Source organism: Lissotriton helveticus, chromosome 3_2, assembly GCF_964261635.1.
Source record: "Lissotriton helveticus chromosome 3_2, aLisHel1.1, whole genome shotgun sequence".
Taxonomy (NCBI): domain Eukaryota; kingdom Metazoa; phylum Chordata; class Amphibia; order Caudata; family Salamandridae; genus Lissotriton; species Lissotriton helveticus.
In genome coordinates, this window is record NC_136062.1 from 245,174,113 (window position 1) to 245,200,263 (window position 26,151).

Consider the following 26,151-nt stretch of genomic DNA (forward strand, 5'->3'; position numbering starts at 1 on the left):
GACCCTTGGAGAGAGTATTTCTCGGGACCTAATAAAGATTAGACCAGACTGGGCCCAGGTCATTCCTGTTGCCTGAGACTGGCTGGGAACGGTCTAGTATATAAACTTCCTGAGACATTCCCTGTGTCCCCTAGTAATTCTACTTCATCTGGGCCAGCTCTCCTAACAGTGTGACAGGTTCTGCACCCCAATTTAGTATTCAGACTCTTGTGTTCGCTGCTCCGTCTACCAATTTTAGACCACCTCTCCTAGTTGAAGGTGCAGGTTCTGCGTTTAGGTTTCAGAGCCTTCACAGTCATACCTCGGGATTGAACAGTACACTTTAACTCCCTTACACGAGGTGAGCGGCGGCGTCCTACATCCTCAGTTTCACTACGGTGAGATCCGCTGGCACTCCCCCGGAGGCCCCGTGGTGACATGGTCCACAGCCATCCTAGGCGCCTCCCTGTAATCGTGTTGCAGAAGCCCTGGGCAGGGGACCCGCCTGGCATCAGCTGCCGCTCCCTCCCACGCTTTTAAGAGGATTACAGGACACTTCATGAGACAAAGGTACCCCTATTGGCCCTACAATTGCACGTCTGGGGTGCTGGTATAATTTGCCCCGCGATAAAACACGCTATCCCTTTCCGCTGCGTGCATTGGACACTTTGCCCGGGGGTCTTGCTCCAGATCCACGTGTCTGGGCATGGTCTGGAGTGACCCAAAGCAACAAAGATTTTCCTTCGAGAGATCCAGCCGCGGTGCAGAGGCCCTAGGATCAGGCACAGCGGAGGGAGGCGGCGCGGCATACATACAATTAGTGGGTCGGTCTGAGTTCACCAACACTGAGCGACTAGATGGGTTTATGGAGACACTGTTGATCGACTTGTTCGGATGGGACTCCTTCACCCACACCTTTGTGGTGGAACGCGCACATTGCACGCTCGGGCCGCGCCCCAATCCAGGTTGCCCCCCCAAGACCAATAACAGCCATTCTTCTCAATTTCAAGGTCAGGGATACCATGCTGCGGATGGCTCGTGAGAAAGGCCCACTTCACTGGCAGGGGTCCTCCAGATCTATTTACCCGGATTTAACAACGATGGTGCAGGAGGCCTGATGGAAATACGTGGGACTCAAAGCGTACCTTCGCAAGTTAGGACTGCGTTATGGGATGCTCTATCCTCCCTGCCTAAAGTTAGATGTGGATGGCCGTTCATGCATATTCGACGCCCTGAGTGCCGCTCAGGAATTTTGCCATGCTTACTCCAAGTCGGGGCGACAGCGTGGATCCACCCTCTCCACATCGCTCTACAAATATCCCAGACTCTGGTGCTAGCATGGACCTTTTCTCAGCCAGCTAAAAGGACTTTGTCACTGTTCCTCATGGTTTTCTGTTTTGAGTTTCACTAACAAACTGTTGATTGCTTTGCTCAGGTTTCCATTTTCACATGCTTTTGCAGGGATTACTGCAGCTCGAGGCTGATTGCATTCAACCTTCATAGGTATCATTGTTCCGACAGAATAGTGGAACCGGCATAGCGTTGCCACCCCCCTAGTGCGTTTGCACAACCTTTGTTTAATACTGCATTGTACAATGTTTATTTTTTCTTTATGCTTGAATTTCACAGTGGAGGTTTGAGTTTTTCCCTCTAAGTCTGGTATGGGGGATTGGTGGGGGTTAAAGGGTGGGGGGGTATGGGATGATCAGACATGTTTTTGAAATATGGTTCATCCGATTGTCTTTATTGCAGTACAGCAACAGCCATGAGGTCCTTTCAGTTCACATAGTCTTGGTATGGATAATGGTTAGTAGGGTACAACCAGAAGCAAATATCACAATGATGTCCTGGAACATTCGGGGCCTTAACACCCGTAAATGTAAACAAGTAATTCATTATTTACAGCGGGACAAGATGGACATCACTTTTGTGCAGGAGACACATTTGTCACCTTCTATCCAGTCACCCTGGCACCGCTGGGGTACGCACAGATACTTTGCAGGTTACAGTTTCTATGTTCGAGGAGTCACTATACTGATCCACAAGCGTGTCCCTTTTCGGGAGGTGGCAGTATGCAGGGACGCTGCAGGGCGCTTTCTGTTGGTCAAATGATGTTTGTTGGAGCACTCTGTGCTACTAGTTAATATTTATGCACCAAATATTGATGATCCAGACTTCTCTAGTGACATTCATACACAAATTGAGCACATGTGGCGGACCAGGTCTGCTTGGGAGGGGATCTCAACATACTTATTGATCCTGATAGAGACAGCACAGCATCCACACCTGACACAAAGCCCAGAGCTAGGCACTCTCTACATCGCACATCGTGAATTCTTGGCTGAACCCTTCACGTAAGACGAAGTAATCAGGGCTATAGATGCAGTGGATGATTCTAAGGCGCCGGGTTTACTGGCTGTTTTTATTTAAAAAAATGTAAATCCTGGCCCAACACCTCATAGATTTGTATCAGGAGGCGGTAGAATCCGGTGAGCTCCCCCCCACGCTGCGGGAAGCGGTCATAATACTCCTTCCCTAGCCTGGAAGAGATCCATTGAAATGTTAAATTTCGATAACAAGATCTTAGCCAAGGTGTTGGCAACGCGGCTCGCCCTAATTATTGACCAAATAATCTCACCCCCGCAGTCCGGGTTTATCCTGCACAAGTCGACGGCCCCGAATCTCCGCACATTGTTTGCCACCTTTCACAGAATTTTCCCCTCGGTGCCCGTGGCTTCTGTGCTGCTCGATGTGGAGAAGACTTTCGGCTTACTTAAGTGCCCATTTTTGTACGCCATGCTGGGCCGACTTGTGGTACCGAAACGGTTCCTGTCAGTTATCAAGTTATTGTACACGCAACCCACGGCACGTACCCGTCTGAACCGCACACTAACTAGCCAATCGTTCGCGAAGTCACAAGGCATGGCGCTCTCTCGGGCCTCCGCATCAACCTGGGGAAGTCTGAGGTCTTCCCGCTTACTCCTGCGTCCTGTGACAGAACAGCAGAATACCCCTTGTCATGGTGCAAGGACTCCAAGTATCTTGGCATCCACATACACAGGGAAGCTGATGTATTCTACAACTTAACTACGGCCCGGTGGTTGAGAGGCTCGGGCGTAACGTGGAGAACTGGCTAAAATTAACACTTTTAATGGCGGGGCCTATCTCCATTATTAAGATGGTCGTTCTTCCTCAATTATTGTGTTTATTTCAAAATATCCCCGTCCCATTATATGACAGATTTTTTCTCAAATCTTCAGTCGCACCTGATTAGGCTACTGTGGGGAGGCAGACAACCTCCGATAATTTGGGACATCCTGATATTGCTGTACGAGCGGGTTGGGTTTGTGATTCCCGAATCCCGCGTATACTACCTTGTTGCACAGGAAAGCTTTGCGCTGCACTGGTACTGGTACCCCACTGATTCCAGGATCCCCTATTTTAGGCCGGAAGTGGACCTCGTGCACCTGACTGCCTTGAACACGCTTCTGACCCGCAGGACATTCAGATGTTATCCACGAGTTGGGCCTGGCGTCGCCTGACCAGTGTCTCTGGGTTCCACCTTCTGTACTCCCCCAAACTGCCATTTGTGGGAAATGGCAGGTCCTCATTCTACAGGAGACCTTGGTGAAACACACATTAGCAAACTTTCACCTGGCAACATTTGGAGACTTGTTTCCCAGCGTTCACATCTTCTCGCGCACAGAAACCCCCGGTTTTGGTGATGCAACGGTAATCGACCACTTTATATTGCGACTACTAAGGGGGGTTGTGAGGGCCAGAATGCCCAGTTATCCCCTCAAACCCCCTAAATTCCCTCGTCTGACAGGAGTTATCACAGACACGCGTGGGCTCCTTCTTATCCTGGCTGTATAAAGCCTCTGTATCCATACTCAAAAGTCGGGATGCTCGAGTGCGTGCCGCCTGGGAGCGGGATCTGGGCCATCCCATCTCTGACTCAAAGTGTCGCCTCAGTTGTATGCAAATACGCTGAGTATCTCCCAACCACAGGCACAAGTCGTTGCACCTTGAGTTTCTTAGGCAGGCATACATGACACAGAGTAGAATACACCACATGGACCACCCACACAAGTGAGGTACCATTTTTCTGAGAGGACTTTGGGGAATGCGTGGTGGGTGGAATTTTGTAGATCCATGCAGATCCCAGAACTTTCCATCACAAAAAATGTTTTTTTTAAACTAAGTTTGAGGTTTGGAAGGGATTCTGGGTAACAGAAGCTAGTGAGAGTCACACAAGTCCCCTCATCCTGGATTCCCCCATGTCTAGTTTTCAAAAATATATAGATTTGCTATGTTTCCCTAGGTGCCGGCTGCGCTAGGACCCACAATCCTCAGGTAGCCACATTCCGAAAAAAAGTCAGTGCATAGTGGGCTTTCTGCTGCCCTGGGGAGGGGGGAAATCGGGGGCTATTGCCCCGATATGCCCCCGAGGGGTGCAGAAAGACTGTGGCTATTCTTTGGGGTGGTGGGGGGCATTGGATGCCCATTCTGGTCAGCCCCCACCCCAGCGTTTAAAAAAGCCAGCATAATTGCTGGCGCATAGTGGGCTTTCTGCCCCCACCAGGGGGGGCAGATCAGGGGCTACTGCCTCCATCTGCCTCGTGGGATGGGCAGAAAGACTGTGGCATTTTTTGGGGTGGGTGGGGGCATTGGCAAGCTCATTCTTGGCAGCCCCCACCCTGATCTTTGGAAAAAGAAGATCCCTGGTGGCTAGGGGGCTCTCTACCCTCCCCACCCCCCGGTGGGGGCAAATAAGGTGCTATTGGCCCATCTGCCTCCCATAGGGGGCAGAAAGACTGTAACATTTTTTTGGGGAGTGTGGGCATGGACATGCCAATTCTGGGCAGCCTCCACCCCTACCCACATAAAAAAAAATCCCTGGCGCTTAGTAGGCTTTCTCTGGATAGGTCATGTGAACAATATTCCGTGACGGAGGCAATGTCAACAGATCCCACCCTAGAAATATTCCTACCACTTCTGCAAACAACCGAAAAATAACTCATTTTATGGCATTTGGTACAATTCTTACCAATGGTAGGGCAATTGGGGTTGTTGCTACGAAGTGTCTTTGATCCACACCTGTAGCAAAAAGTCTTCTTCGCATTATACTGGTTACTTTTAGACCTGAAAGACAAATCATTAATAGTTTGGGGAATATGTACAGAGCTAATGGGTTGAGTCATTGCATCTGAAGAAATGCATCTGCTGGAGACAATGGATCGTTCGATTGCTTTTGCCATGTCGATTACTTCCATCAAGGTTGGGTCTCTGAAAGAAAGAAGCTGTTTTTGAACGTTTTCCGATTTGCATCCAAATACGAATTGATCTCTAATAAAGACTTCAACAGATAAACTAAAATTGCATTTTGCAGCCAATATCCTGAGCGTAGATATGTATTCTTCAACTAATTCTTCTGCCAACTGCTTTTTAGGTCTCGGCCTGATCCAGCGCATGTGCTGGTCTGGCCAAGACATTCAGTAGCTGCTTTTAAAAGTGCTACTTTCCCAGCGACCAGCTTTCTATCACGCGCACAAGAGCGTGCACGCATGCGCGTAATAGCAAGCTGGTCGCCGGGAAGGTAGCACTTGCGGTGACGCGCGTGTTCACCACTGGCGGTTTTAAAAAAAAAATTCATTTTGCAGCTGAAAAAGTAACGCCGCGCGGCCAATACTTGTTTGACATAGAGTTAGGAATCTATAAACTTCCAACGCTGTCAAGAACTCAACATCATATTTCGGCAAACGTCACTGTGTATTTATCCATCTTTGATCCCTTCAGCACCTTTTTATGTTGAAGGCCATATAATTGTCTGTACATAGCAAGAACAGGGTTTTAAGATACTCAACTGGAGTAATGCCTGGCTTAAACTAGCCTCACTACATTTGTCTGCTGGAATGATGGTACAAGCTGTGTCACTTTGTAGACCAATGCACTTAAAGACGACGTACTATCAATTTATTAGAGTCAAACTTTTTTTAACAAGATGGTAGTTCATCAGTAGCGACTCTGGAGCGGGCACGGAGTGATGGTAAGGAAGATGTGCGGGAGTAGGCGACCTAGAGTTTCGTGGACAGTCAGCAGGCCATCTGTCCGTCCCGCTAACATTTTACTCCTGCAGCTATAAACGCACCTCCACCTCTGGGACTGCGGCCGGGAATTAGAGCGATTTTGCTTTACATTATCACCCGATTCGTTAACTCATTAATTTCATTTGCGCTTGCTTGGCATGCCAGGATGACAACTAAAATCCCAGATGTTGGACAGTCGGCAAGGCCTCCCATCTTCCCAGAGCTGCGGGCTTTAAGCTACTTGGGACGCGGTGTCAAGCCTGACAGAACCCCGATGCTCACACCCAATACTCATTAAGGCCTGCTGGTGATTTGTGTGGCTGTCCGTCCACCTTGCTCCCCGGCGGCTGTTTGTCCTCTGCCTTTTGCTGAATTCATTTCCTATTGTTCCAAGTGCTGGAAAGAGCTTTGGTTCCATTCCTAGAGCGACCACGTTCTTTGGGGTATTGTAAATGATCGCTGCTGCATATTGGTTTTGTAGTGACACTTATTTTTAAAGCTCCCCCCTCCGCGGCAGAATTGCCTTGTCGCCAAATGGAAAGGTCCTACCACTGATGAAAAGTTTGTAGGCCAGAACCACGTGAACTCCAAAGCTATACACGCCTTCCAAATAATAAGAATTGTGCGGTCTCAACTAAAGCATCTTAATAACTCCCCATTTATATAGTGCTTGCTACCACAGAGTAAATAAAAAGTGCTTCTGCGGCTCTCCTCGCTGTTCGTCAATTTACCGACTTCTCAAGGAAAAAGAGGCGTCGTCAGGGGCGCAGGGCTTCCAACCAGTGAGCTGCTGGTAGCACACCGATGCAGATGAGCAGGTGCATGGCTCACTGAGCTGACACACGCGATGGGCTGCCTGCAGGTTCAAATGCCCGTCAGGCCCACAGAGCCATCTAGCTGACTGAGCTCAATAAACTGAGTACCAAATGCAATGGGCAATAGTAGCATCTACTGTTTAGTGCACTTAGAGGTGGCAGCGGGTGGTATAAGATGCTATATACAAATGTGATTGTTACTCTAAACAGCAAACTCTTAACGCAGTGATCTATCCTGCTGCCTAAAGAATACCTGTGCCTTTATTGCACATTTATTTAGAAAACGTAGGTTTTAGCAATCAATGAAATGAAATGTGTTTACTACTTTCAGTTTGCTGTGGAAACAACATCACATAGGCGACCTTAAAAAGAGTACAAAGGAGGGGAGGAGCCAAGATGGCGATCGGAACGGTCGCATAAACGCCTCGCTCCGTGCTCCCTTCCTCCCCGCCACCTATCCTGTCTTTAATCATGTTCGGGGCGTTCCGATTTCGGTTACTGAGGAAGAGCCTTCACTTACCGTCTGTTTCCGGGGCTCCGGCGTGCAGTGGTTTCTGAGTTCTGCCCTTGTTGTCTTGCCGGCCTTCCCGGCCCTGGCGCCGGGGCCTCGAGTGCAGTGCCTGCCCGGAGGTGTTCGGAGTGCCGACGGTCCGGAACCGGTGGAGAGACCCGATGGTGGGAGCCTGAGAGCCGCGAGCCGGTGGCACTGGAGCGGACCCACCCCCGATAGCGGGCCGCCCCACATGCCCGATTGCTTGCCGGACCGGTGAGAGAAGCCGCGTTGTCCGGCACCCCTCGGGTGAGACGCCCACTCCTGTTGATTGTCCCGCCCGGGATCCGGTGCAGGGCTCCCCGAGAGTTGTGGGGAGCACACCTGTTCTTCTGGTGACTCTCCTTTCTCCGCCAGGCGCCGTCCGCCGCGGATCGGCTGTGTGTCTTGGGGCCTCTGGCGCTCATGGTGGACCTGGAGGCGGACGAGACAATGGCGGCGGGCGATTTGTTCAAGATGGCGGATGGCCCCTCGGAGTGTCTTCCTCCTGGAGACAGGGACATTGCTGCATTTGCTCTCCCCGGACCTCGTTTGCTTTGGGCGGCCCCTACACGAAGTGATGTCTCGCTTGCCCTGGCTGCTCTGCGGATCGACCTGTCCTTGAAATGCCGGGCCTTGGAGTTGCGGATCGCCGCCATGGTTGCCCCGCCATTTTGTGACGCTGTGTCGTCTCCCCGAGTTGGTATTGTTGAGACTCCTCCAGCTGCTGTGCTGGGATCTACAGATGGGTGTTCGATTCTATGGGATCAAGTGGACCCGGTGCCGATGCTGCAGTGTTTCCTACATCCTGATTTCTTTGCTTCGTGCTGGACAGCCCAGATTTTGTGCTTGGCCACATGGATATTTGGTGTACTTTTGCATTCTGACTGCTGCCGAGTTTTCCTGGTTGCTTCTTGGTGGCCGGGACGGTGTTCCGCGAAGATTCCACTTGCTTTCCCTGACTGGTATGACCCCACTATATCGTACTGTTTCTTGGCCATGCCGGGGTCTGGCAGTTCTGCTCCTCGTAGAAGTGGACAGGGGTGATTGTGCCTGGGTGCCTGCGGGACTTTCGTTTTGTTAATGGCATCTCCGGGCCTCGTTATTTGAACTGTTCCTGTTTCCATCCTCTGTGTAGGCTTTTCCCAGTATCCTCTTTGACCTCGATTATTGATCCTTTGTTGCGGGTGGGGAGGTGTTCTGTATTTCGATCGCCGGCTCCTCTCCTCTCTCTCTCCTTTTTCCTCTTCTTCTCTCTTTTTCACCTTTTTCTTTCTCCGTTATTTCTCCCTTTCTCTTTTCTTCTATATTTCGGGTGACTCTGGGGCGACAGGCACGCTGTTTAGTGGGGTAGGCCATAGCCATTACAGTGATGTAGGGGGGGGGGGGGTGTTTGTTATTTTAGTTTGTTTTGTTCTATGGTCCCTTTTTGCTTCCTTTCTAGGGGGTGGGCTATGTCCCTTTGTTCTTTCTCCTTCGATTCGCAAGTGTCTGCACTTTCTCCTTTTTCGGGGCGGGTGGGCTGTCTAGGTGGCGTCCTATTCAATTGTCTGCTATGGCTTGTCCTTTATTTTTGACCCTTTGATGGGCATGGGATGTCGTTGGGCCTTGCCCTACTATGGTTACCTGATTGCGTGGGGGGCTATATCCCTCCCGTCCCCCCCCCCCTTTTTTCTGTGTATGTTGCATGACGCCCTGGTAGATATGGCTACTGCCTCCTCTATAAAGCATAAAATGGAACCTTTCTTATCCTGGCGCTTACTGTGTAGCGACTTCATTCCACGTCTATACTGTATTCATTTTGCCGTACACATTGATGTTGCTCCTTTTTGGCTCTCCTGATTTTGCGGCCGGCCCCTGTGGTTGTAGGCCTGCGCTTGTACTGATACGCGTATTTCAATAAAGGTTTTAAAAAAAAAAAAAAGAGTACAAAGGAGGAGGGAGTCATATTGGCTAAGACCGTAAATCTATTGAAAGGATTGCCTTTATTCAGGCGAGTGTATCCCCCCCAGCAAGCAGGCCATAGATGACAAGTAATCACCTGATAAGTAGTTGCGCCTCTGGCCTGTTCCCCAAAATCATTCCAAGCTGATGAGAGTTGGAGTCCGAAAGACTGCCTTAGATGCCAATGAGATAGCGATTTACAGAGCACTCAAAATATTTCCGTTTAGTTCACTGCGCTTTCATGGGATTCTTTCTTTTCCGTTTTTTTGTGTGTGCACATTTATACAGCGCAAACTCGACCCGAAGGTATTGGAGCCCTTTACAAGAGCAGTTAAATTACACCAGGACACATTCAATTTTTGGTATGCGCGGGGAGATTGTGATATGCCCAGAATCACAAGATGCTGAGCCGACACCGAGGCTCGAACCTTGTTCCTCCAAAGTAGAGGAGATCAGAGAGACACTGACTTATTTCTGTTCCCCTGCAACACATAAATAAATTCCTTCACTAAAAACAACACATTTGAAATCGTTCAAACATTGTACAGTCAAGCGCCTTGTGATAGGAGGTCACAAAAAATGTATCTACTACTGGATATAAAGTGCATTTCCTTTCAAACGTGCCATTGCCTAACATCCGCTAATTTCGACAAAGTTCCACATGTCTTATGTTATGCTACAGTGCAGTCACTGGGTAGGTAACACAACTGAAGCCTGTAGAATTAACCAGGTAACCCCAAGACAGAAGTATAATAAACAAGCAATGGCTTAGCCAATAGGTCTCGCCTTTGGGACCTTATAAGTATTTAGTTATGCAGCACAATATCCTTACTGCAACAACATTAACGGTTGCATGGCTAAACACTTATAAGGTCCCAAAGGCGAGACCTATTGACTATGCCAATGCTTGTTCTTATTGGAATTACATCTTTCCAATAGCACACTTGAGTGTTCTGTGAATTTATTCTTCCGTCTGGTTATGGCTTCTGAGCATTCATTCCAACCCTCGCACTGTCTTGATGACGTTATGAGGGGTAGGCTATCGAAAACTTATTGGCCCTCAATACAAAGATTGGTGTAAAGAATTGCCTTTTTCTTTTTCGCATTAAATTTCTCTGCGTCAATTGCAACCTGAAAGTTTTCAAAAGAATTGTGCCATTTGTCCAATGGTTGAAGAGGTTTTCCAGGATTCTGTAGAAATGATTGGATCTGAACGAATTGTTGAAAGTTGGACAGGACTCTCTTAACAAGTCTCTCGTTTGACTTTTAAGAACAGGTAAATGCTGGTATTTATCAAAAGTATTTATTTTCAGGCCTCCTTTTTAAAAAAAAAAATATATTTATCTTGACAAAGACAAAAAATAATTCAACTCCAAAATAAGATTGGTGGAAATCGACATGAAATTGAAAGTTTGCCCCAACCCAATATGGCTACCAAAAACAAAAAAACAGGCACAAACTAAGATTGCCACCATAAAATATAATTCTAGTCCAAACCAAGATGGCCGCCACGTAATGCTGGCCTTGGGGTGAAAGGGCAGAGTGCTTGAGCCCGTCTTAACCTCTTGTGAGGGAAGCGAGAACAAGCTTGTGGAAGCTCAACCGGAGCGAGGAAAACAAACAGCTTGGAGGTAACTCACTGGAACAGTACAGAATGCAGTCTGTAAATCCTCAGGAAGGGATTTGTGAAAGACTGTGAGTAGAGTAGATTCCGCTTCAGTCAGCATCCAAGTTTTGTATTGCTGGCGGGGTCCTTATGATTTTGAGAAGTAATGGGATAGGTGCAGCGGGCACCTGCTATTGCCGATCGTGGCCAAATGTTACATGAGAAGGATGAGACTCACAGGAAGTAATGTTTAGAAGTTTTAATGCTCAAAAATATAGGAGCCCTCTAGCCGCAGGTTTGTCCCCGATGAAACCGCAACCGCATATCACAATACGGTTGTGGATACCATGGAGAAAGAATGTAGCCATGAGGCTCATCGCAACACAACGCTACTTGAAAGAACACACAGCATGCATGATCACGCTCGTGATGCGCACACATCAGTCGCGTGATCACATGTGTGCATGCACATAAGTGCTGCACACGACACAGTTCCAGGCCAAAGATGGGTCAGAGAAGAAGTTGATCTTCTGGTTGTGGATATTCTTAAGCATCGTTGGGAAAAGTAATAAATATTGCAGGCCCAGCTCACAAAGCTTACGTTTGACACCTAAGAAAGTGGCCTTTTGGTGCTGCACTGCCAGGGTATATTCTGCAAACACCAGTACTTACTGATTGTTAGGCTCCATGGGGCCACCTGGTGAGTAACACCGAAAATGGCAGCTCTGTCCCTGTTATGGAGTATTCTAGCCACCAAAGGCCTTGGAAGCGATCCTGGCATGGCCCTCTGTGCCGGCATCCACCGGGCACGTTCCTATAACCGGAACAGAGAAGAACTGGACAGGTACAAATGTTCTGAGGCATATCTCCAAAAGGTCTACCATGTCCGATCCTTTTACAACATCATGGAAAACCCACCATCCTGAAATTGTTCCGGTGAGCCCTCCCCTCATCGTTCTCCGCCTTGCCCTCCAGGAAGTGCAGCTAGTCCAGGGCATCATTGAGTTGCTCTTGTTGTTGCATTGCCTGTAGTCGTAACTTCTGCAGAGTACGCTCAGCTACAGTCACCCTGCAGGAAAATGTCATGTTGTCATCCCTCAGGAGACCAAGATACGTGACCACTGTGTCAAACTTCACTTCCACTGAGGTGCGAGAGATCTCTGGCCTGCAGAATCACATCCAGTTTGTACTCTGGCACAGCTGGCCTCTGAAGAGGGACTCAATCTGTGCATTCAGCAGGGTCGGCATCAGTAGGGGGAGTCAATGAATGCGCTGGGATCTTTGTGGTTCTCTGGTAAAACATTGTTAGAACCGGGGTCTCTAATTGGCAGGAGTATGCACCCTTGTCCAAGTAGGGACCACCGCTTCCGACAGGGTAGCTTGGCACAAAGCAGGAAGGCGTTTCTAAAAGGCCCTGTGTAAAGTACTTGTGCAACATACACCGACAGCGACACAGTAAAAGCACTCATGAAAGGACACCACACCAGTTTTTATATGAAATAAAGTTATCTTTATCTAAAGTTTACGCAAGATCACAAAATAGTATGAATTCACCATATGCAATTAACAGGCGTCAGTCAAATATCTTTTGGTATGATTGATTCACAATTCCTCAGGGGAAGGTATTAAGAGAAATGTCCTTAGCAGATTGTCACAAAGAATGAGCCTGTAGACGCAGTCTTTCCCAAGTTACATATAGTAGGGCAGAATCGTCATGAGTAGTCACCAGCCCATGTCCGTGGTACGGAGTTAGGGATTTCCAGAAAGAAGAAAAGGTCTTAATCGGGCTTGTGCCCACAATGCCCAGGTCTAGAGGTTAGGGATGCCAGATCGTTCCTATGCCGTGATAGTTACTGCACGTTTAAATCCTCCCAGGCCCGGTAGTCTTCTTCTTTAATTTGGGCAATTCCCGAACCACATACCGCCGCCCAAGGTACTTCACAGCCAGCAGCTCAGCGCTCACGCTAAGTGATTACCTGGGTCTGGGGTGAGCGGGCGCTGGCGAGAAGCTCCTCCGTGCACTTGAGGGGTGCTTGCCTCGCAACAACGCTGCCTGGGGAAAAGCCGCCAGCCCTCGCAGCTCTTCTTCTCGGTCCTCTGGCACTGCACCGGTGCGAGTGAGGCAGCCCTTCCGCACTCCCACTCAGCCTCGCTACCGGGGTGAGCCACTCGTTGCCGGGCAGCGCCCCAGGGGGAACCAATCCCTGTGCTGCTTCCCCCTGACGCTGGGGGCGACGCACCTAGTGGTCCTGAAGCTCCTAGGCCGCAGCAGTGATTACGGGGAGACAGATTTGCGCGGGCTTGAACACTGGGTCCGTGGCGGGGAGGTTTTACAGCACAGCACTTACCTCCGCAGTGCTCCCGGCCACGGTTCCGCTTTACCTCCGCGCTTCACTACCCACTCAGAGTCCCGGGGGGCAGCGGTGTTTCCACGGCACACAGAGCTTCAGGTCACAGCACTCTCTATAACACCGTGTCCAGGTGCCCGAAGCAGTAGCAGTGATTTTGGGAGCAGAGTTTTGTGGCGATTCCACTCGGCCCGCAGCGGTGATCTCGGCGGCAGTGTTAATAAAGATTGAAGTCCCCAGCTGGGCACAGCCTTGCGCACACCGCGTGAGGGACGATCTTGGGCATAGAGCCCTTCTTAGAAAGAGACAGGTGTCCAGGGTAGAGACCGTTCCCTGTGCCCACGAAGCAAAGGCAAACTTGAGGAGCGTTAGTGTCCCAAAAGTATCTCAGGGGCTTCGTTGTAGAGGCAGTTCAGGCGGTAAATAAACTTGGTGATCCTGTCGAATCCCCCACCTGGCAGGGTAATAGACAGTCCTTGCAGCTTTTACAGTCCCCACAGTGAACAGGGGATTAGTTAACCTCTTCTTGGAGATACTTTGATGATGGTATTCCTGGTTCCCCTCTGGTAGAGCAAGTTCAGCGGGCAGGCAGGAACAGCTCAGCTAATATGGGGCAGCAGTTCCTGGAAGCAGTCAGCCTCAGTAGTGTAGCAGTCCTTTCAGCACAGCAGTCTTCACTCCAGCAGAGAGACCCCAGGTCCAGTAGTGTAACAGGGATGTGTGGTCAGGACCCTTCCTAATATACCCTAAGTAAGGTCAGGTGACCGGGAGGGGTGGCACCTTCTGGAAGGATCTAGGGGTTGGAAGACACTGGAAAAACTTACCAAAACTGTATGTGTCCCTGCATGCTTTATCCAGGTCATTGTTCCTCTCTACCCCTCTTAGTGTGTTTGTGTTCCCTCTCCTACCTGTCTGTAAACCGGGGACAAAAGGCTACAGTATAAAAAAGTCCCAGAACATGCAGACTACTAGTATGTAAATGAAGGGTAGGCCCTACTGCAGTAGCAGGGCGTGTAGCTGATACTCTAGGGCAGATGTCTTCAAACTGTGGGGCGCCACCCCAGGGGGTTCCTGGAGTCCTAGGAAGGGGGTCGCAGATTCCCCAGCTTCACTTGTCCCTGTAAAAAGACAGCTGTCTGCTGTGCTGGGACTGCTAATTGAGATAGTTATCAGCTGTTTGCCTGAATGAAAGGCAAATACGCGTGTAATCTGCAAGTGTAAAGGATGCTTGGGAGCAGTTCTGGCTCTTTGTGAAGACAAAGATGTGATGTGTGTTTTTTTGAGTTGAAGTGCTACTGGTCTGGGAAGTTCTTTCTTTTAATTGTAACTGCATTTACACAGCCCTTTGTGCCCCTAAAGAGGTGTTGAAGGGACAGTTCTGTAAAGAAAAAGAAAACTGCATTACATATGGTCTGGTATTATTAAAACCTACATTTTGAAAGCACCATTTTACTGTAAAACTATTCACACGTTTTGCAGCATTGTATCTTATCCTATGTGTAATGCAAGTATAAAAAATTGACATGCATATTCACAGTGCTTTCTGTCACAGGCTGTGACTTTGTAGCACTAAAAATACACATCACTATTCTCTACTGCACCAATCAAGATGTAATTCTCTGGGTCTCTGGTTACACACAGACCTCTGCAGTGCATTAACTAATATATGTTTCATAGCAGCGCAAGTTACTGCATTGCTTTACTCTGCGTCAAGGAGGTATTCCATGGACTTTGCGTGGGGTTCCCAGGCAAAGCCCATGGATTTTGATGCTGCCCTCTATTTACAAAATCATGTAAACCTGGGGCAGCTCCAAAAACAGACGCCTCTCCAGTGGAGGCGTAACGAGGAGAAATGTTTTAGTTTCGCCTCGTTTTTACCTCTTTCCATGTGTGCTGCATTCTGCAGCTCTCATAGAAATAGGAAAATGCCCCTCAGGATTGCTTTGGTGAAGGAAGGTGCCTCTTCCCATACAAAAACAATTCTGCATACGCTAGTGCTAGGCAGCAATTTGTGAAGGGAAAAAAACTGGAATGCACCGTATTTCATAATTACAGTTTATTCCTGCCCTTTCACATTGGCATTAGGCAGCGCCGCAAGAAGACTTGCAGCGCTGTCCTTCGCCAATTCCTCATAAATAAAGCCCTTTGTTTTTAGCTACGCCTTTGGCTACACCCCGACGCTCAATGACCTTTGGTTTGGATATGCTCATATAATGTTATAAGTAAACTCCCATTCTATCCTATGGGACAGATAGCCTTTTCATAGTGAGAAATTAAACCCACTGTAATTCACTACCAGAACATGTCACACACACCAGTACATGTCTTACCTCTAACATACACAGCACCCTGCCCACAGGGGTACCTTGGGCCTACCTTAGGGGTCGACATGGCAGTTACAAACTTCATGCAGACACTGCAGTGGCAGGTCTGATAACCCTTTTAAGGGCTGCTTGGGTGAGTGGCACAATCAGTACTGCAGGACCACCACCAGCACCATTTGATTTACAGGTTCTGGCACCCTCAGTGCACATTACTAGGGACTTACCAGTAAGTCAATCATGGAAACACCAATCCATAATACAATTTATAATAGGAGCACCTTCACTTTATTACTGAACTGCAATGAGGAAGTGTGCAGAGACACTGAATCAGCAAAAACAGAGTCAAAACTAGGTCAGAAAGGAAAAAAACAGGAGAAACATGCCCAAAGATGGCAGGTATAGCAGGGGCATTTATAGTTATCGATATATGTTGATGACGAGAAAATGTTGTCAAAAGGGGGTTCTCGCGCCTAAAACGGTTTAACAAGGGGGTCTCGACATCAAAAAGTTTGAAGACCACTGCTCTAGGGTCACGATGATTTTAAAGAGAGAGCACCTGCAACTCAGCACTGTTTAGCAGTGGTAAGGGGCCCAGAGTCCTAATGTCCAGCAAAAATATAGGTCTAGTAGGAGGCACAGAGGGCAAAAAATGTAGGGGAATACCACCCCATGGTTGACCGGTCTAACAAACATAGTTAGGTAGTCAAAGTGTGGGTAGTAGAGTTGTGATGTCCCAGTGCTCAGAGGTTAGCTACAGTATCCCACTGCAGCAGGGGCTTGCTGATCATCCGCTCCACTTCCAAGCAGTAGCAGTACACCAAGGCATGAAGGTGCCAGGGTCAGCAGACTCATTCGATCTGGTTCTGCCAAGCAGTGGGCAGGGGCGCCAGTGCAGGTACACTGGCCCCTCATCTAGCTCGGAGTCCACCGGACAATGTCCTCCATGTTTAAAGCAGAGATGTGTGGCCATAGTCCTGCTGAGTGGTCAAAGGCAGGTAGCACAGGTAAAGTAAAGTGGTGCAGCCGAGTTAGGAGACCGGGTGGTTAGGAGGAGTGGAGGGACTACTGGGATGAGGGTCCCTGTGTTAGGTTCTGCAGAAGGCTTCCGTGGAGGTGCCCCTCTATGTGAATTAAACATCGCAGATGTGCAGAAGCCCCCAAGGTCAGGACCCACCAGCCTATGCATATTTAGTGGCCAAATAGGGTAAGAGGTCCCCAAGTGCCAGCAGGCAGTGACTGACTCCGGAGCGCGGGGTCATGGTTCGATCCCCGGCACCGTAGGCAGCTCAGCTCATCATGTGACTCTAGGCAATAACTCACCTAATCTCCCCGACAGCCTGCAGCACCTTGAAAACTTAAGGGGTGTTATGTTTGAGCTTTACAAGTATGAATTATTATTATTATTATAGCACCTGGGGTTCCAGCCAGGAGGGTCTATGCACCCGTTGCTCAATGTGCCTCTTCTTCTTTATTGACAAGAAGTACTCTGGCTGCCAAACCCCACCTCCTCAGTAATTTGCCATCTTTTTCTTGTGACCGCCCTCTGTAGAACAATGCCTCTCTTTGCTAGATCATTGGCCGTCCCAGTCACTGGATGTGGATCTTCTGTCTGGCATCTCCTCATATGACAATGGTTGCTTATCTACTGCCCTGAGACCTCCTTCATCCATGTGGACTTATGCTGGGAAAGTTTGTTCAGAAGAATCAGTTTATCTTTGCTAAAAAAAAAACCTCTTCCTTTTAACTAATGGAATATAATCCCTCACAATGTTTGAGTCTCGCTATTAGCCCATTTTCACTGGGTACTACTGTGCGGACTCTCTTCTGGTGGACGGTTGCATATTATTCCTTCCAATAATACACCCTCAGCTGCACAGGAATCTGAATGTCCTCTGCCTCCTCCGTTTGAGACCTTTTAAATATCTTATTCCATTTTCATATTGATCAGGATGTCACGTGAAAAAGATTCCCTGAGAAATGCCGAACCCAAATACCACAATTTTCCCATTTTTCCAGCAGGCGTTTTCATGAGGCTAATGAAATGGATGCTTCTTTGTGTTAGCTTAGATTCTACATTGAGTTTATCATTGAGTATAGCTTTGGGACTTTGCTGTCTATTGCCTTAGGTTGGATTGCTCCATGCAGAATTTCTAGCTTCAATTGCTTACTGGATAGGATGTTACATTTTTCACTGCTTTTAGGTACAAGTCAGATCGTTCCCAAAGGATGATGGTGATCACTCCTTTGAAATGAAGGCAGTATTTGAACATTTGCGGCATCCAAAAGGATGTTCCGACCAAGAAGAATTGGAGGTCCTCTCTATAATGATTTCTCTAAACGTATCTTTGGATGTCAGTTTGGAACAAAAACTCACTGAGGGGAGGGGGGTGTTGGTTTGAAGAGAATATTCTTGTCTGTAACTCTAGTCTATCTCTGGTTAACAACAATGTCAACATTGGCTGCGCTTTGGTTGAGGTATAATGAGTCCCTATATGTAAGAATTGAGGAGTGACAGATGTAGGTAAATCTACTGCAGGAATGTTGAGTTGCAGTTCAGTAGGCTCAGAGCTGTCAAAACATTGTTGTGCCCCTGCTTGTTAGCGGTTGTGGCCCCACTAGTTTATAATATGAAAGATATGCAATAGGGAATGAGTTACCTGTAAGTGATCCTTTTATACTGCTCATCTTTGACAGAGGCTGCTAGTGGTATTGCAGCCTTTTTTTAATTTATTTTTTTAAACACTTTATTTTTCAAATAAAGAATAGGTTTCACATAGCATTGCAAATGATCACTTTACAATCAAAGCATGTATTGGTGTTGCAGCCTTATTGCAAAGTTGAGCCCTATTTTACAGAGTTGCATCAAAATGAACCCCTAGTCATTTGTCGATAACATTCCTTGTCTTTGTCTCAATAGGTCCATTCCATGTACCGCCGCACAGGGGCCAGTTTCCAGCAAGCTCAGGCTGAATTCTCACAAGGCGTTTTCTCCAACAGAACCGTCCAAAATGCAGCATCTGGAGCCGCATCTGCCGCAGCAAGGAATGCCTTCCAGCCTAATTGATTGCCTCTCTTCTTGTCATATTCTCCAATCGGTGTCCCCCGCCCCCTGGGTTTTAAAGAAGATGCACTTTCTGTGGCTACGAAGTGAACAAGGACTTGGCCTTTTCGGTGTCATCTCGATATACCTGCATCATTGCGGACATTACCTTGCCTACCAGCAAAATGGAAGCTATTCCAAAAGAACTTGATTTACACAGAAACACATATCTATATATATATATATATACATATATATATATACACAAGGAGAGAGGGTAAATGTATCCTTGCTGGAACATCTATCCTCCCCCCTAGCTGGAGAAGCAGGAATCTGAATCACAAACCTCTTTTCTTATCTGTTTTGGGCTTTCCATGATTTTATATTTTTCCATATATTGACACATTAATATTTTGTTTTCTCTCTCGTGGTTAATTTGTTCTTGGATGGAATTCATTCTAATGTGGCCACTGAAAAAAATGAACAGTTGGACTTATGATTGCTTTGTTTGGTACTATGTTGCCGTGCATGCGCAGTTCCTCATTCCTTTGGGGGATCAGATTACCCATTGTCTTGGGCCGATAGCTTTCTGGGCCGTTTCATCTGTGAAGTTATCTAGGCACATGCTTTCATCAATGGGATGTTGCCCTAAATGTGTTAGCCGACAAACCTTCGTAATGGATTATCAGCTCCGTGCTCTCACTTGGAGGAACATTCAAAGTACTGTTAGCATCACTCAAACCTTTCAAAGTGCACTGTGGTTCACTGCCCGTTTAGTTTATTCCTCCATACAACTGTGTTTTGATTGCAAAAGCACATATGATGATGTGTGGAGGGAGTCTCCACGCGCAGTGCAACCTGCGGGCTGCTTCCTGGCAGGGCTGACGAGGCTGTGGCCACTCTAGCCAGGGCGGGCATTCCTGCCTTTGCCTGGCCCTTGTAATAATGCACTTGAACAATGTGTAGTCACCTTCCGTTGGGACCGCCTAAGGCTCCTTACCAGGAGTGGTGGGGCTGTGTTGTCTTTGGTCTGGAATGATGGAGCCGCATGTTAGCATCCAACCTGAAGTGGAATGGATGAAGCTCTGAGTGGTCACTGTAGCTGGTAGAGCTAGCTGTGATATCCTTGCCCGAACCTGCTGGGGAAGATTGTGGTAATCCCCTCAGTAACTTGTGGGGATGTGTGTGGTCAGTCTCATCAGTGGTAGGGAGGCTTGCTGTAATCACCCAAGCCAGAACTGGTAAGGCTGAGGTAGTCGCATTCACAAGAACTACAGAAACTGTTTATAGTTGCCCTGGCAAAGACAGAAACTTTTACCATTCATTTCATAGTACTAATGCTGCAAGTGGTCATGATATTTCTGCTGCTAACATGGGGAGTAGATGACATTCCTGGTGTTAATAAAGGTTAGCGGAGATAGAGAAGGGACAACGTGGAGGCAATGCTTGTCTGGGGATGTTTCTTAAAAACCGCCATAGTGTCGATCTTCTGTTGATGTCAAATCCTAAAGATTGCATGGACTGTCATTTATGTAGAACAAGAACATCTCTTCCAACTGTTTCAGTTTATATCCGTTTGTTTGCAGTATTAAAGTTACATCTGTTTAGAAACACAGACATAATGTTTTAAACTACAAGTTTTATTTAGAGCAGTAGAAACAATCCTGATTTCTTTTTTGTTGTCCCTTTGGTACCTCCACAGCTTCGGGATGGGAAACTCTCCTGCAGTTTTCTTTCTTTCAACTATGTTGTTCTCCTTCAGCCTGGTAAGAGGTTGCTTCAGGTGTTCTGGTCCCTACTGTGATGCCAACGAAGAAGACTGCTTTGGAAACAGTGCGGCTCAGAAATCTCTGTGTGTCAGGTTTCAACCCCATTTGTGGTCTCGTCAGTATGATCAAAATATGTTTGTCTACATGACCTTGACCTTCCATTGCCTGTAGCCTGAGAGGCCACAGTTAAATGACCTGTGGATAGGTTATATGAGCTCATGGGGCTTGCTCAGTTCTTGGCACTTGACATTTCGGTGCAATCTAGATTCATCGGCAGTACAGTTCCATAGCACATCTAATACCGTATCCCTATACTTCGAGTAAAAAATTCAGAGGAGATAGATAAGGGTGGAGAAGGCACCTTCTTTGAAATCATTGGCATGGCTTTTTTGACTGGAGAGTCTGCCGGATGCAGCTCTGGGAACTGCGGGGAGAGGCTATTGGATCTGAACCCTTTAAAGGGATGCCTGCATTGACAAACCGAGCTATACTGGAGCAGAAATCGCTTTCGGCGGGAAAGTGCGGTTAAGCTTCTGCCTTTGTACATTACGAGTGGGAGGGAGAATAATGCTAAAACAGTTACAAACCTGACTTGTTCCTGGTTCCGCAAGTAGTCTCAGAGTTGCCTTGTGAAGCTCTGTGGTAAAATGTGAACCCCTCCCAGGTTTCTAAGCACTTCTCCTTAATATGAAGGAGCTCACCTGAGGTGTCTTAAAAATCATGCCTGCGGGAGTCTTGTAGGTAAAATGGCTACAGCAGACCAAGTTGCCTGATAGTCCTGAAGTCTTTTTTAACAAACATTAGTGCAGTATTTGGAAGACTGACTATCCTTGAATTATATATCTTGAGGCCTCAAACAAATTGTTTCTGCAAGAATTTTGCACTGGTGATGCTGAGCAGGTGGGCTCCCCAAAGTACAAAACAATGAGGCAGCTATCTTTAATATGAATGTGCCACTTGGATACAGCGACCCTCGGGGTAGCATTGCTTGTATAGTCCTGCCTGTGCTGCACAGTTCCTCTGAAAAAAATGCTAATTTGTATAATTTCATTGCTTCACTGTTGGTCTTGTGTGCAACAGCGTATGTAGATGATGTTTATATCTACTTCCCTTTGTTCGATTGTTCCAAGTTAAAAGAATTCAACAGATAATTGAAAGTTTGAGTCATCCAGAAAACATGTATCCATAGATCCATTTCCTGCTCTATATGTGGCTCATAGTTACTGTTCCATTTTTTATTCTGGCCTTCCTCGGTACTCCAAATTGGACTACTGCTTAAACATTTCACCCACACTGCGCTTACGCTAATTGTTTGCTAGTTTACATTGCAGTAGGGCTGTTTTTGCGGGGCGTGGGAACCTGGATGTATGTTAGTTTGTTTTGGTGCAGGCATGTCCAATGTAGGATGAGCACAGGAAGATCCTTGCCAGATTTGTAGCATAAGCACAGATTATGTAAATACATTCTGTTTATATTCCCTGTCTCTAAATTTAATACTGAAAATCTGGCTTGTATTTTACAGACCTGAATAACCTTATTTTGGGAGTTTCAAGAGTAAAACTATCAAGTTGTCCCATGTCGTGCAAAACCTTCAGCCAGAACTGGTGTTTACACTGCATTATATTGCAGTGTGCAATTTACGCTTTAGTGTCCAATTTACACTTTAGTGTCCACTCAAAACCCTACCTGCAAAGTGGTTTTGGATAAAACCCCTGGCTGGCCTGTGGCAACTAGGCAGGTACCTGCGGATACAAGGACTAATAAAAGGCTGTGGAAAATATACTGTAACTCTTCACATGTTTCAGTTGGCTTGAAGCAGAGCAAAATTATGGTAGGCTTTGCTATAGTTTACTTTCTTCAGGCGTTAGAGCTCTGGGATGCTTTCTGTTGTCACGACGTCAGTGGAGGCTCATTTTAGGAACGCAAGGAGTGTGGGCGCCATTTACATTCCTTTCAGAAAGCCATTAAAATGAACTTATCATGAGTTTTTCATTTTATTTGAATTTTGCCAGGTTACTTTGTCTATTAATCCTTCATTGTTTTGTCCTCCACCAGTCGTACCAGTGTCTGAAAACCATTTCCATTGCAATATTCCTGTCACTTTTTTCTCCTTGTCACCAGGCCTAACTGCATAGTTTACTTCCCCCATGCTATTTAATTTTTTGCTCCTATTTGAACTGTCGAAACCCCTGATGTGTGCACAAGACTTCCCATTCGCAACACTGCCACCTGAATGCTTCGGTATTAATGCTTCTCTTGTTTGCTAATTGAAATAAGTTGTTGGTGGATGTGTCTTCTTCATTCTTCTATTGATGTTAAATCCTAAAAGATCGCATGTACTTTCATTTATGTAGAACAAGAACATAGGGCCAAAACAAGAATTGTTCAAGCAGAAGGGGCAGTTGATGATAATCCTAGATTTCCATCTCTTTCTTCAACGTTGAATCATGGCTCTTTACTCTTGGTTTGCTTCCCCGTTGCATCTTCCTACATTTTGAAATAGATTTCCTTGCCCTCGCTGTCCTGTCTCTCACCCTCGCCATCTCCACCTAGTTGAAATAGCCTCTCCCGGTTACTTTCATACTCCAAATCATTTTGTTTCAATTGGGAGAGCGAGATTTTAACATGAATCCCACCTTTGCACTTGGGCTCAATGGACTGAATTTATGAAGGCCGAGTATGGCTTCATATATTCCTTTCGGGTGCCTGGCGACTTATGATGTATTTATTCAGTTACTGTTTACGTTCTTTCTCTTTGAAGCATAGATCGCAGAGGTGACTATGTTTGTGACCTTTTACTTTGTCTACAGTAGTAGTTTATATGATGGGGCTTTTGCGAGCATAAATTGTCTACCCTCAACTACTTCATCATTATCCTTTCACAGTAAGTCATTACACATCTTTTGTTTGATCTGTGACCTCTAGGGCGGGCACAGTACAAGGAACATTGCATTTTTCATGTTTCTTGCCTTCGCATATTTGTCTTTGGTACTGAGTTGGTGATTTACTTTTTCATGGGCGTTCTAGGCGATTTTCTTTTTGAAACTGATGTTTGTACTGTGTGTCTGGCATCAAGCAACAGTCATGGGACCAACATTGTGTGGCCCAATTTTAGAAAGCTCTACTTTGAATAATTGTTCCAGTGACAGCGCATGGTATCTGATTTGTCCACAACACGTCTCTTCCTTCTTCCCTCTAATGATGCAACTATGTAGATCCGATCAAATAAAGAGAAAAAGTATTCACTTGATGATGTGAAGTGATTCGCTGCAGGGAGCGCATGTGACCTGAGACAACCTCAATGCCCTACCACTGCTTCCCAATGCCCTCTTTAAACTCAAGGCCATGATTATGGTGTTGACTACTCAAATTGTAATGTGTAATAAACTATGTAACCACTTGATTGACAGTTCTGTGATCACTATTATAAAAACAAATTAATAACGAATAGGCATTAAGTACTTATTGGTCCGACCCCCCCATCCCATTGTTTCACCGTTTTACACGGGTTACTGAATAATAATACATTTACAGAAGTAACACTAATATCCAAAAGAGCAGATTGGTTTGTGTCCGGGTTTGTGAGTGATACTTTTTCAGAGGCCGTTTTCCTCGAGTAGCACCCAGTTGAAGCATTGCTAAGAGGTAATGGGCCTTCGAGTGAGATTAGGGTAGCCAACAACCAAAGCTATCAAATCCATCAATATCAGTGTGTGGCTTGGTTGAAGCCACGAGCTGTCCATGCTCAATGTAAACGTTGGCGTCTCTTTGCTATCAGCACAAGGAGTTAAATTGGCTTTCAGCCACTATTATTGGAGCTGGGCAAGTTCATGAAAGTACTGACCCCTGTAAGTGATTTTTACTGTAAGCAACTGTCCCAACTTTCCTTGCATCTGGGTAAGAGTGTGAGGACCTCTACAGCTCCAGGTGGATACGTGCGGCAACAGTGAGGCCACGAATATACTCACATAAAAATCTTTAAATAGGTTATGGGCTAAACAAGAACAAATGACCCCTCATGATACCTAATACTGTGTTTTTTTGGGGGGAAAAGCATTATGCAGATTTTAGAACAGCCAATAAGAGTGCCCACATTTTGCTAGGATGTAATAACCTAACGCACAATGCGCAGTATCTGTTTTTTATGGGAGCTGGCCATTGCCATCTTTTATGTGGTTCTGAAGTATACAGTTGGCATGGGGTAATATTGTTTACCTAGGTGCCAGCAGGCACTTGCGGAGCACAGCAAGTTGTTCCTAGACAATGTTCTCTTTTCTTGACCAAGGAAAGTATTCAGTCATTACAAGTGACGTCACTCTTATTCCTGGCTTCCTCCAGCATCGCTCAGTTCTCTGGGGCTTGACCATAGTTTGGAGTGCTGCAATTAACAATATTTTCTGGGCATCTCCACATCCATCATTCTGGAAATGACACCGGACAGGGCTATAAAAAACAGATTTAAAAGTGTTGCTTTACGATGTAATTTTCATATCTTTACATGTAAAAAATGTATATGTTCTCGAAACTTTTGTGCTTCTATAATAAAGACAATCTGTGGAAAATGAATTGGTGTATTTGTTGCAGCGTTTTTTGTTTGAGTTCGAGCCCTCTTTGTTAGCCATCTGGAGGTAAATGAAGTCAGCTATGCATCACACCGCTCTGCTGTAGGACCTCAATACTGACTCGTATTATCCCCAGCTGTACATGCACTGTTGACTGCCCTTTACCTGCTCTGCCAATCCACCTTCAACATAGAAGCAACTGTCTGGAATGGATACAGTAGTGAGTAAATGCAGTGTTCACATGATTAAACACCAGCGATCTGGTGATGCCTATGCTGTGCCTGCTAGCATCACATTAGTGCACTCAAGTATTGTATCTTATATAGATTCACATGCTATGTTGTAATATTTTTACTAGAAGATTCAAGCTGTGAATCTTCCGGGAAATATAATAATGGAACATCTTGTGCCTTTTAACAAAAGACCAGCAGAGGGGCTCTATCCTACAGCCAGTTGTGCTCACTTTTACCATTGCCTTCCTGTCCTGCAGCAATTCTTGTCTTTGCCCTCCCTGTGCCAGATTCTTTCCACACTTGCTAGTGCATGGTCTTAAGCCTGCAGGGTGCTTAAAACCAAAGTGCTTATTTCACCATGTTAAATATATCTCTTCTAATGTAGGTCAAAAAGGTAAATCTGATGCCAGATGTGGCAAGAGGAACATCTTTGAGGATGACTCCATTAGGATTGTCTGCTTCTTGTATCTACACCAGGAAATCGATTAATGTGATATCTGGTAGTCTTTTTCCATTCGGACAAAGACACTGCGATTAGGTTGATGTCCATTAAACTAGAGGAGGAGTCTGAGAATTCCAGGTAAATTCCCCAAGCAACTTCCAAGACAGTCCACTTATCTAAGGCTCCAGATTCCCAAACCACAATATGGGCGGAATGCTGAGTTGTTTTTTTTATAGTGTAGCCGTCGTTCTAGCCTTAGACTACCACTGGTATTGCCTCTACTTAGAGTACTGCTCTGGCTGCAGAGATCATTCTTGTGTTCAACTAACACAATTGCCATGAGTTTCCCCTTGATGCCATCATTGACACCTTGAGGGGCCTACCTTCCATGCTCACCAGTGTTGAAATCATCTATGCCAGTGATGACGTATGCTCCTACGATGGTGATGCATGTGCCTCCTACGGCCTCTG

General features: G+C 46.6%; 1 protein-coding gene across 1 annotated transcript in view; it reads left to right on the top strand.

Annotated features, from left to right (window-relative positions):
- SCAMP2 (secretory carrier membrane protein 2) overlaps window positions 1–25,009 on the top strand; it is a 298,231-nt gene extending 273,222 nt beyond the window's left edge. Inside the window, exon 9 of the mRNA XM_078685125.1 lies at window positions 18,552–25,009. Coding sequence (XP_078541251.1) covers window positions 18,552–18,698 — 147 coding nt within the window. The 3' untranslated portion in view covers window positions 18,699–25,009. The remainder of the gene's footprint in view (window positions 1–18,551) is intronic.
- Window positions 25,010–26,151: the final 1,142 nt, after the last annotated feature.